A 12,697-nucleotide genomic window follows, 5' to 3' on the forward strand; every position below is an offset into this window, starting at 1 on the left:
TAGCAGAGAGAATCATAATCCTTATTACCTTCACTCTGCCTTCAAGGCACGTGGGTGATGTCCATTGCAGGAGCACATGCTAAAGCACCTCACTCTCCATCTCCAGTCTGTCCTTGGACACTTCCAGGGATGGGGCACCCACAGCTTCTCTGGGCAACCTGTGCCAGAGCCTCACCACCCTGACAGGAAAGTATTTCCTCTTAATATCCAGTCTAGATCTCTCCTCTTTTAGTTTAAAACCGTTCCCCCTTGTTCTATCACTATCTGCCTGTGTAAAAAGTCACTCTTCCTCTTTTTCATAAGCCCCCCTTTAAGCACTGAAGGCCATACTGAGGTCTCCATGGAGCCTTTCTGTTGTCCAGGTTGATGGAGTCAACGGAGAGAATCCTGTTTGGCTGGCTGGAGCTGGGTAGCTACTCATCACAGCAGGTGAACACTAGTCAGAAACACAGGGAAGAAAAAGTATGTGCATTTTGATGATAAATCCATCACAAACACTCACTGTTGTGTGAATTTATTTATTGGAAAATACCTGTGGCTGCCCTGGAAGGCAGTTTAAAATGAATGGGTATTTCATTTTTGGTTTAACACCTTAGGTAGCCCAGGGAATAAAGGTGGTTTACAAAGGCTGCTCTGACATCTGGTTTCAGGACACAGGCACAAGTCATCAAAAGAAAATCTTGCAGAGGTCTATTTATCAATAAAATATTTAATAAACTTATCTGTACAAAATATTAAAAAGGTTATTGAAGAGTATACAAGAATATTTATTTAACAAATATATACTGCTATATAATATATTCAAGAAAATATAGATTGCTGTTTACAGTTCATTTACAATCCCATATGTACAATCTATTTAAACTTTAGATACATACAAACAATGCATTTACACCATCACGTACAGAGCTATCTTCTTTAGAGATATTTCACACACCCAGACCTGAAAAAGCTGAACAAATACATGGATAGTTCAGAGGCACACACAGGGATATGAGTATTGCTTCAAAAATTGTAGCTACTACAGATACAGTTATTGGAAACTTTCTCATTTTCTGACATTTTCCTTTCTAATCAAAGAAAAGAACATATAAATAAAACCATGACTGACCAGCAGAGAGGCTCATTTTGTCAAGGGAACTCCGGGAAGTGTTGAGGCTCCGGAAACAGCGCGCAGTGATGGGATACGAAGGGACTGAGCAAACCGGATCAACATTGCTCCCTGCTTCATCCGAGACAGGGAGCACCAGGAGCAGAGCGGGTCTGTGCTGCACAGACAGGTGTCCATTTCCTTTGAGCAGCATCTCCACCAGCTTTTCCAGTGGGAACTGCAGAGCAAGACAGGACTCGTGACTCCAGGTGGGCACAGCCCGAGTCCTCCGGCTGTGAGAGCTCCATTTCCAAAGGCACTGCACAAATGTGGCTTCAGCCGAAGCGTGTGGGAGCTCTGGACATTGAGCACCTCAGGAACTCAGACCCTTCTTTAAAAGGTTAATCACTCACAGCAGGTGGGATGAGTGTAAGCAGGATGATCACCCCCTCCCTGGGCAAAGAGAGGATGAGCTGCTCCTACAAAATGCCCCATCCCCAGCTGATCACTTCCTACACACCCACTTAACTCTGGCACCTTCAAGGACCAAAGCCTGGCCCCTCTCTGTGTGACCATCCCTTTTCCTGGGCCCTCCATGTGTGACCGTCCCTTGTCCTGGCCTGTGGGTGCTATTTCACACTGCTGCTGCTGGCTGAGCTCCTGTGAGCCCCTTGGTGCTCAGCAGTTCCTGACACACAGCTCCCTGGGACGACCAGCTTGAGAGCAAAGCAGCCCTAAATTTTGCCTCCTGTTTATTCCCTACTGTTCTCCTTCCCTGTCTTCACCAAGGCAGGATGGAGGATATAAATGAAACACCACAGAGAAGGCTACCATCTCCCCAAAAATTGGGACCAAGGCAAATGCCACAGCTCCCAGGGAGGCCAGGCTTGGCCCAGCCTCTGGGTCTCATTCCTCCAATGACGGACACCAGGGTGGCACCAGCACAGGTTGACACTGTGGCAAAGAGAAGGGGAGGGGATACCCAAACACCCCCACCTTCCATCAGAAACACTCCCACCTTCCATCAGAGAATCACTTGAGTGTGTGACCCATTGTGAGCAGGTCCCCTCCTCCCACCAGCTTCAATCCTGCCAGACCTGTCCCCTCAACGTCCCCTGCCCAAAGGCACAGACTGCACCACGTCCTCCTGCTGCTGAGGCCCAGCCATCCCTTCCTCACCCTCCTTCCCCCACCAAACACCACAGCCAAGTCTCCACACTCCCCGTCCTGAAAATCCAAAGCATGAGCACAAGTATCAAAGCAGAAAAATGAGCTCGCAAAATGTTCAACTGAACAATTAAGTGGTGATGACAGAAAAATAGAGAGTAAAACCTGCTGAAAAACCATTGAAAACGTGTGGAGTTCTGGTTTCATCCATGGAATGGATGGGAATGGATCAAGCTTTGGTTTAAGATTTTTCAGTACCAGCTCTGTGAAAATGCTGCACAGCCCAAGCTTCCTACCCTAGCCCATCCATTCAGCAAGAGTCAAACCCACTGCATCCGTCAGCCTGCCAGTGCTCCTTCCCACCACCACATACATCAGGCTCCTCTCCAACATGGAAAATCCAGCGGTTGTTTGGGTACTGCTGCCAGTAAAAGGGAAAAGCAGCCATAGGGCTATTTGTGTCTCAAGGTGCAAAGATGCAAAACATCCTTTAAGATGTAGGGTGGGCTCCTTGGTCAGTGGGTTACACCAGCATGAATTCCAAATTTTTGTCATTTTCTGAAGGCCCAGATCACTGGCTGATAAGACATAAGTGATTTCCAGAGACATCTTTGCACTTCTATGTACCTCACAACATGTTGTACTGGGAACAAAGAGCTTTAAAGGACTGAATGCAGCTGGTTTTACCTCGGAAGACATAACCCAGCTATGACAAAATGGAAGGTGTCACACACACCAGCCTGGTGGAACATCTCACTCTTTTACCAGCCATTAATTGGTAGATAGGAAAGACAGAAAAACTCTGCCCCTACCACACAAAGTCACAGGCTCCTGTGACACACCCAACCCACAGAACGGGTACTCCCCAACTCCTTTCCTCATTGTGTTTTCATGGAGGACACTCCCACAGTGGGGACACCACTACACTCTGCTCCTGCCACCCAGCATCTCCATTCTGGCCCCACCATAAGTGATCCCTGATGCCAAGGGAGCTTCTCTGAGGCCAGTGGAACACACATGATCTGCTGGTCATGAGGACTTAAGAAAAGAATCACACTGCTCTCAAAGACCTTGCTTTTTCCCACACAGGTTTTCCCATCCACTCACCTCCACAGAGCATGATGGGAAGAGAGAAAAACTCACACCACAACTCCAGCTGCACCCAGGACAGGGGACACAGCAAGTGATTTGATGGAACTGCCCAGCCAGGGTCCAAGTGATAGCCCTTTGTTCTGATCGTCTTTCAAACACAGTGGCTCACAGCCCTGTTTCAGGTGACAGCCTCTGTGCAGTACCCAGGCTCTTGTTGCCATTGCCCCATGGAGTTTTTTTCTCCCTGGCACAAGGCCCTGCTGCCCCAGCACAGACAAAAGAGAAGGCACTTGGATTTCACAACTCGCTCCATGCTCAGCAGGAAACCGTGACATTTCCCACCACTTTTCATCCAACACAAGTATGAGCTGGGCTGGTATTTATGATGTATCTGCCACATTAAATGAGTCCTGTGGGTTTTGATGTAAATGTAAATGCTGCTATTGATACAATCATGACAAGAAGCTCACCACAAAACTCCTGTTCAGCCACGGCATCCCATCAGCATCCAAGATGCTCTGCTCCGTTTGCCCAGCTGAAGCCCCCGGAACCTGCATTCCCAGAGGGTCCTAAGTGATGCCCCAGCCTCCCTTGTCTCTTCCCTGCCAACAGCAGGGTGAGTGTATGTATCTGCTGTTCCCTGGGGGCCAGCACAGGTGACTGTCCCTAAATCCCTCTTTCAGGTGTGTGGGATAAGAGCTTAAAACTGTAAAAGGAGCTGCTTGCTTTGCAAGGGGAGTGTGAGGGATAAATCACTGCAGCACTGCCCGGCGAGAGCTGCACAGCCAAGCACTGAGTTGAAACCCACAGGGTGCAAACACACACAGGAGTCACTGGCCCTCAAACCTGAGCAGAAGGCTCAAGGCTTGGGGTTTGCTTTTAATCAGAATTGGTGCCTTTGCAGCCTTTTCCTTATGGATATGCCAACCATCAGTCAACAGGCAAAGAGGATGTGGCTCCATCTGCCAGTGCTGATCAGAAGTGAGGCCACTGGGAGCAATGCAGCTGTGCCAGGATGAAGCTACATCAGCCCTTTTCCACATGAACCCTTCTCTCTACCAGAGAGATTTCCCTCCTATCACTGGATTTGAAGTATGATGTAAAAAAAGAAAAAAAAGGGGGGAGGGGGCCACACATGGTTAGACAAGCCCCCTATTTTAAGAGAATTAAAAAGCAATTATTGCTTAAAAAAAAAAAAAATCTGTGATTCTTGGGAAATATTTCTAGGCCAGAAGCACCCCTGGACACCAGGGTTAAACAGGGCATAAAGTCATTTTGCTTCTGACTGTTCCTGCAGGTACTGGCTCGGGTGCCAGCTCAAGGAGCCCCCAGACAAGGCACACACACCAGTCCCTGTCACAACTGGGCAGGCTTCCCCAAATCCCAGCCCCAGTGCTTCCAAGTCAAATGGGATCATTTTGCAAGTTTCCCTACTCCTGAGCAATTACATTCCCATGTCAGAGAGGAGGGAGCCAGTTAAGCAGGGATACATAGTTCGTTTAAAATGCTTAATATTTCTAGTTTCACTGTAATTATATCCTGCAGATAAAAATGGTGCTTAAGGTCAAACAAATCCTCCAGGAGAATATGCACTGCATGGAAACTGTTTGGGTTTTTTTTTAACTGGAAAGGTTGTATAAATACTGCAGATTGAGAACCTATAATTATCCATTAAAATCACTCTGAGTCTGCTGAATTAATATTTGTCCATGTTCAGCCTCTAGTCTCTTATTTATAAAGTTTACACGTGCCCAAAAATCAGCTCAGGCAAGAGGCAACTGATCAGAAATACATTTTTTCTGTACCCTTCCTTTGGCATTAGAGGGTGATGCTCTGCGGAGGAGCAGCTCCAGGGATGGGGGCTGGGCTGGGCTACCACCATCCTGCAGCCAGTGCCCCACCAACCCTTCTGCAAAGGCAGGACTCACTGCTCCATGCCCTCTACAGACACATCCCTGTGTTGTCCCCGAGCAGTGCAGGGCTGCAACAACTCAGCTGAAGGAAGCTCCCTGCCCCAGAAAGGCTTTCACACCCACCACTTCCACATAGAATCATGTAATCATTAAGGCTGGAAAAGATCGAGTCCTGGCATCAACCCTGCACCACCACCATGTTCACCGTTAAACTATCTCCTCAAGGGCCATATCCACACGGTTTTTGAACACTTCCAGGGATGGTGACTCCACTGCTTCCCTGGGCACAGCTTTACAACTCTTTCTGTGACTTTTCTTCCCCCGATATTTAATCTAAACCTCTACACATTTGCAGCAGCTCTGATGGTTGTTGCCTAAGTCTAATCCCACTGTTTGGGTGCAATCTCCAAATCTTCCCGGAGATGGAGAGGCAGCCCTTGCAGTTGTCATGCAGGGATTCATAAAGGGGGCGGTGGTGGCCTTTGCTCTGGAAATACTCCTCTGGGAGCAATGAGCAATGTGACAGCCAAGCCCTGCAGCTGATACACTCACCCAGGGGGAGCAGCACAGTTACTCACCAAAGCCCCAGCTCCACTCTCCTCCAGCCTTGCCCTGCTCATACACATCCCTCTGGAGCAGCCCCAGGCAGGGAGCTGCCTCCCCTGACTCCTTAGAGTCAGGACTCCTTAGAGGAGCAGAAAGAGGCTTCCACTCCATCCTTTGCCCTCCTGTTGTCCTCCAGAGGTTGTTTTCCCAGGAAAGGAACAGGTGGCACCTGGCACAGGCCCCAGCACCGCTGGGCTCCCCTCAGGGGGATGAAGTTTGCTCCCCCACCAAACACCCCTGTTCAGGTTCCCTGCAGCCAGGTGAGCCAGGTCTGGCTCCCACATGGGTGAAACCACGGACAGCATCGCTGCCAGCAGCAGCCTCTGCATCTCCCCAAATCCTCCCCTCTCGTTATTATAATGATCCAGGCTACAGAACTGCAGAAACTGAGCCACTGCTTTTGTCCCCAGGACCAGCAAAGCCATCGTGAGGTTCAGGATATGAACCCCAGCAATGGGCACTGCCCCAGAACCGGGGTGAAGCATTGCAAGACCCAACCTGTCACCCTGCTCTCCATCAACCACCTCCGGACTTGAGGAGGGTGACATCTGTCTGTTCCCTGCAACTGTGGCTGAACAAAAACCACAAGAACTGGGAGTCACACACACCAGAGTCATGTCCCCTTGGACACAGTCCCACAGGAGCAGATCTCAGGATACCTTTTTGGTGGAGGCTCACAAGAGCCACCAGCCAGCAGGGGCTGCCAGGAGCTATATATATCTTGCCTGGATTTGAACTGCCCGTGAACCTTCACCACAAATATTTGGAGGAAGGGGAGGGGGTAAAAGAAACAAAAACATTTTAAAAAATTGTCTCAGCAGTGAGAAAAACTATCAAACAACCAAAGGCAATTGAAAAATTAGGTACTTCCAAAGCTTGATAACTTTATAACTGATGTGGAATCCGGCAGCTTGAGCACTGCTGTGCCAACCTCCTTCCTCAACCAGCTGTGCTAAAGCCAAGGGGCAGAGGAAATCCACAAATCCTCATGCTGACTCCTCTTCACCCACTCAGGAACCTTGGCCTCCCCAAATGCTGACAGGGAGAAAACCCATGGCATGGACCTCAACCTTCCTCTCCCCTCTCAACCTCCATCTCTGAGCATCTCCCTGGGGACAGGTACATCATTAGCATATATTTACATTTGTGCTGAGGCTGGGAGATAGGTTTTCCTTTTGGATACATGGATGTAAAGCCAGAGGAGCTCTGCAGGTGTCAAGGGGGTACATGAGACTTAAGGGCAACACACTCGCTCCTCTGAGCTGCCACCAGCCACAGCCTGAGGAAGCAGAGCAGGCTCTGTGGGCGAGGATGGAGGGAGGTTGGGAGTGTTATCTCAGTGGATCTGTCCCTGTTATCAACGGGCACGGTTTACTTCCCACGGATGCACTTGGGGGGAAGGTGCTGTTGGAGCTCACCAAGGCTTTTCTGACCATTGAAATCATTTGGATCTCAGTAGAGCTCTTCGAGGTGATGCCCTCTCTGCCCTGGCCAGGCTCAGCCCTCCCAGCAGAACACCCCTGCCATGGAGGATAACTGGATTAATGTAGGAAAAATCCCATGTTTTCCAGCAGGGATTTATCTCCTCCAAAAGCAAACTACCATCACCAATAAGCACTGATGTTTACACACCAACACCCTGCCCACAAGAAAAAAACAAACCATCAAACACAAAATCTGTGCAAATACATCTCTGGTCTAAGCCAACCCACCCATGAAGCCAAAGTTTGGTACCAAAAGCCACTGAGGTGCAGCAGAAATGCTTCCCAGCATCCAAAGCACACCCTGGCATGGATGAAGGGCTTCTCTGGTTTAAAGGTGTAATTTATACTCAGCTCCTGAGTTAGTAAAACCCTGCAGCCCTTTCAGCACATGTCAAAGCACCCTGCTTCATGTAGCAGGCCCTGAGGGTAGCACTTGGCCCTCTGCATGGGAAAGGTCTGTTCCTGGAGGATCCAGCTCCCTTAATGGAGCAGGGAGCAGCCAGCACTCCAGGGAGGGATGCAGTTCCCTGGGAAATCGATGCCAAAGGAAGATAGGGTGGAGCCTAGTGCTTTTATAGAGATTATTTGGAAAGAGAAGAACCCGAGCAAAATGGCTCTTCCCTAGGGAACTTGGGACCTTTGTTTCTCTCCAGACATGCTCAGGATGGCTGTGTGACTTGTGGGCCTGATGCCGGGTTCCCAGTATGTCTTGGAAATGGAGTTTTGTGCAGGAAAGGGAGGGGACCCACCAACTGGTACCTCCTGAAGGACGTAGACAACAGGGCCAGTGCCACGTGGAGTGGAGGCATCTCCAGCTAACCCCTCCCGGGGCCACTCCCATCTTTTTGAGAGCACAAGCTCTGCTTCAGATCTGACTCTTTTAGCATCCAGTTCTCCTTCTTTCCTGTCTCTGCCAGCAGGCTCACAAACCTCTCCCCACTGCAAACAGGCCTGGACCAAGTGATTACAGCCCACTCCAGCCACGAGTTCTCCACTCGCTGCCTTCCCCCAGGGATCCCTTATTTTTCCACCAGGAAACTCAGGGCAGAGATTTGAAGGCAGCCAGGAAAACTCCTCTAACTCAAAGGAAAGAGCATTCCTACCTCACCTCCATCCCACCGCCACAGCCAGAGGGCGATGCTGACCTGATCCCTCTGCCACAGACACCACTCAACCTCCCCAGGTCGTCACTCCCAATGAGAAAATTTTGGCTAGACATTTTCCAAAACCTTTGGGAAAGATGTTGTCAGCGCCACTTTGGCAAACCGAGTGTATCAGGCAAAACTCAGAGGCTGAGGAGACATTCCCTTGGGGCTTTGCCAGGCTGTGTGTCCCCCCTTTCCGGGGGGAAACAGGCAAGGCACAGAGATAGTGGCAGCCTCACAGTCTCAGAGGGGCCCACTCTTGGGGTCATGGCCAGGGTGGCCCAAGGAAGACAGGGAACACCTGCTCTGAGCTCGGCTTTTGGAAAGGCACACACCAAAATGTGTATGTGTGTATATATATATTTTATATATATATATTTATATTTCTATATATAAAATGGGCAGGGCTGCTGAGCAAGGCCAAGAGGGGTAGGGAGAGCTGCAGAAATTGCTACCTGCAGCCACATGTCTCCACGACCATGTCCTCATACTGTTTGTAAACCACATTGTTCCCAGAGTCTATATAGAGGATGCTGATGGGGCTGAGCTTGGAGGGCACGCAGCAGCTCGGGGGGGTGGACTCCGGGTCCATGGAGTTCATCAGGGTCTGGATAATGGCGTGGTTGGTGGGCTCCAGGTGGGAGCGCAGGGGGAAGTCGCAGACCCCCTCGCAGTGATACGCCTCGTAATCCAGGGGGGCGATTATCCAGTCATCCCAGCCCAGCTCCTTGAAGTTCACGTGCAGGGGCTTCCTGCTGCAGCGGGTCTTCGCCTTCTTCCCATGGCCTCTGCCCCCAGACCGGGCGGCAATGGTGGTCCTCCTCTTCCTCCTCTTGGCATACACCTCCTGGCTGGGATCAGGGGGCTCCAGGAAGGGGGGGCTGCCCAGGGCCTTGATCTTATCCCGGATCTCCTTGAAGAGGTTCTCCTTCCTCTGGGTGTGGGAGAAGGCCACGAGCAGGGCTCGCTCATGGGGCTGTGGCCGGGGTTTGCCGAAGCCCAGCTGCCGGGGGGGCAGGAGCTGCCCCGACTGATCCAAGACAATCCTCAGCAGGAAGCACAGCAGTTTTCCCGAGAGCGATCTCTGCCTCTGATCTCGCAAGGCCTCCCAGACATCAAACACCTCCCATCTGGAGGAGCCCGTGTCCAAAATGTCTGCAGCCCTGGAGTCCAGCAGCCGGGGCTCCTCGCCATCCTGGCTGGGGCAGGTGGCAAGGAGGAGGTGGTGGAAGGTGCCTTCGGGGGACAGGGCCAAGCTCCGGTTTTCAGGGAGGGAGCGCAGAATCCGCAGCTCTGCGCCCGTCACCTCCTCTGCCTCAGGCAGGCTGGAGATGTCAAAGAGGTATCGCTGCTCAAAGGCAGATGGGGAGGCATCTGGAAGAGATAACACAGAAGAAAAAGAAAGGAAAAAAAATTAAAATATCAGCAAGCCAAAGCAAAGCTCTCATTATGGTGAAGTGCAAGGGATGCAGAGCTAATGGGAGAGAGCTCACTGTGCAGCACAGCTCCCTGAGCATCCCAGAGGGACACAGTCTTCGTGTCCTGCATCCATGAGCATCACTCTGGCTGGGAGCACCAAAAACAAATGAGGAGGAGAAGGTACAGAGGGAGGGAGGAATCAATTCAAACAAGCGGCTTCTCATCAACACTCTTTCCCCACATCCTGAGGAGGCTTCTCTGTCTCCTCCCAGGTATTCCAGTGACCCCAGATGCACTGCTATTCTGTTTTGGCACAGAAGCCACACCTGAACCTGTGCAGCACATTACCATCCCCAATCAGCAGGTTGTCACTGATTTTCTCTGCCCCAAGTGTCACACACATACACATGCTGTTAAAAATCCCATTTCCCCCTTGCAGATAGGCACAGGCACACAGGTCTGATAGAGGTACCCCCAGAGGATGAAAGTGAGCCCAGCCTCAGTTTGTCACTATTTTGGTGGATCTGAAGACCTGACACAGACTTGTGCAGTTTCTGACACTGAATAAATATAGTCAATGTGAATTAAAAAAAAAAAAAAAACACTGAAGGCGGTGGAGCTGGGAAGAAGAGATGAATTCAGTTCTGGGAGGGTCGTTTTTTGTTTTCTCCCTCGTTAACGAGAAACCTGGCCTGGGGCTGCTGCAAACATCTCTGCTGTGCCCGGAGCACCCCGACTCGCTGCCGGCAGAGCCCTACTCGACACCCCCGCCCGGCACCCTCCCACCCCCCGCGGCAGCGCCGCTGGGTGCAGCCTGCACCGCCCGCCGGGTTTTCTCCCCGTCATTTGCTGCTGCTGCTGCTATTATTATCATTAATAGTAGTATAATTATTCATTATAGCTATTATAATTTCTATTTGAAAAGCAGATCTAAAATTCCTGTGAGGAGCAGATAAGAGCAGATAAGGAGATCCCTTTGAAGAGTTCATCTGGTTTCGTTTTGTGCTGAAACTTCCCAGGACCTGTGCGCAGTTTTCGCCCAGCTCTCCCAAGCCGAGCACTGCCCACCCTCCCACCGGAGCATCCTCCCCCCGGTCCCGCCTCGCTCCCTCGACGTTTCCCCTTCAGCTTCCAGTAAACCCCCTCCCGCAAAGGCTGCCGGCAGGATACGGCCCCTTCTGGGTGTGGGAATGGGGTTTGGGGATGGCGCTTGGGGGACTCTCCCACCCCGGGGCAGCCGGCGACGAGGGGCGGCTGGTGCTGCTTTTGAGTTTGCGTTTTCATTTTATTCGATCGGGAATGTATTATTTTTTCCCCCAGCCGAGCGAACTCAGCCGGCAGGGAGCGAAGTACATATACACATGTATTTGTTGGAAGCATACCGTTAGGTGCCTATATGCATTTGATTATCATTATTAGATCCGCAGATATGAAGAGGGCAAAAGAGGACGAAGAGGGAGAAGGGGACCGCAATGCCGAGCTCAGCCGGCGGCGTTAGCGGGAGCCGCTCCGGAGCGCCGCGGCCGCCGGCGGCCGAGCACCCCCGGGGCACCGCGGCTGCGCTCCCTCCCCGGCCCGGCCCATCGCGGTGCCCCGCGGAGTTTTTCGGGCTGCAAAGGCTCTGGCGGGACGGGGATGCCGTGCGGAGAAGCTGCTCTTAAACTGCGCCGCAGCCCCCGGCCCCGCATCAGGCGGCGGGAGGTCCCGAGAGCCGCCCGCACCGCCGCCCGCCCCGTCCTGGCTGGCTGCACCTCGCACCCCGTCCCGAACCGCACGCCCAGCACCAAGCGTCATCCTTGATTGATCCCGACTGCCTGTGCAACTCCATCATCACCCCCGACCCCCGCTCAGCACCACGCTCGTGTCCGTCGGCAAGTAGTGCCAGGCACAAACCGTTTGCTGTCCCCATCGTCACCCTCCTAAACATATGCTCACGCACAACCCTACTCCCAGTCCTGTACTCGCCCGCACTCCCACGCTCATATTCGCGCACGGCTTCATTCCCGTTAAAAAACCGGGATGCGCAGCCCCTATCCCGTGAAGCTCCATCACTGCAACCACCCCGTGCGGAAACCAACGCACAGCCCCATTCCCCAACCAACGCACAGCCCTATCCCAGGCACGGCCCCGTGCTCGGACCAACGTGTGAACATCCTCTCCGCGTGCCACCACGTCCCCAAACTCACGCTCAAAGTGATGCACAACCCCGTGTGTCCATCCCCACATCCACATAGGAGCACGATCCCCACATCCATGCACGATTCCATCCCCAAGCCCCATCCTCATCCCGAAGCCCATTCCCAAGCCCAAGCATCGACTTCTCTCCCGCCCGACGGCGGGGTCCCGGCGGGGCGGCCGGTCCGCGCTCCCCTGCCCGGCCGCGGGCGCTGCGCTGAGCGGCGCGGGGGGACGCGCTTGCCGCACTCACCGCTGCGCGCCCGCTCCGCGAAGCCCGTCACGGTGTCGGCGCGGCGGCCGGGGGCGCGGCGGGCGGCCAGGCGCTGGTACAGGGCCACCATGTAGTGATGCGGCACCACCGTGCCGTTGCGGAGAGCCCCGTCCCTCCGCGGCGGGGAGGAGAAGGGGGAGGCGGCGGCGGCGGAGGAGGAGGAGGCGGAGGAAGGCGCGGCTGCCGAGGGTCGCTGGGGAGCGGCCGCTGACGGGCCGCGCACGGCGGCGGCCTCCAGCCCGCGGCGGAGGCGGCAGGCGCCCAGCAGGCAGAGGCAGAGGGCGGCGGCGGCGGCGGGGAGGCGCATGGCGGCGGCCCGGGGCTCGGCGCGG

The 12,697-nt window shown here is 53.0% G+C and overlaps 1 protein-coding gene across 1 annotated transcript; it reads right to left on the reverse strand.

Moving 5' to 3' along the window:
* Positions 1–502: 502 nt before the first annotated feature.
* Positions 503–12,672, reverse strand: GDF7 (growth differentiation factor 7). The gene is made up of 2 exons (XM_042032914.1): positions 12,345–12,672; positions 503–9,871 (listed from the first exon to the last, which is right to left on the reverse strand). The coding sequence occupies exons 1-2, from the start codon at positions 12,670–12,672 to the stop codon at positions 8,949–8,951; spliced, it is 1,251 nt and encodes a 416-aa protein (XP_041888848.1). The 3' UTR covers positions 503–8,948.
* Positions 12,673–12,697: the final 25 nt, after the last annotated feature.

Source organism: Corvus kubaryi, unplaced genomic scaffold (genome assembly GCF_017639235.1).
Source record: "Corvus kubaryi isolate FWS band 111438036 unplaced genomic scaffold, C.kubaryi_AGA036_p1.0 37354, whole genome shotgun sequence".
In the NCBI taxonomy this organism is placed as follows: Eukaryota; Metazoa; Chordata; class Aves; order Passeriformes; family Corvidae; genus Corvus; species Corvus kubaryi.

What these genes read in the sequence shown, in the direction of transcription:
- GDF7 (XM_042032914.1), bottom strand. Translation starts at nt 12,672, where the DNA reads ATGCGCCTCCCCGCCGCCGCCGCCGCCCTCTGCCTCTGCCTGCTGGGC. An exon ending in CGCGGAGCGGGCGCGCAGCG is followed by an intron (nt 9,872 to 12,344) that starts GTGAGTGCGGCA and finishes TATCTCTTCCAG; the next exon opens with ATGCCTCCCCATCTGCCTTT.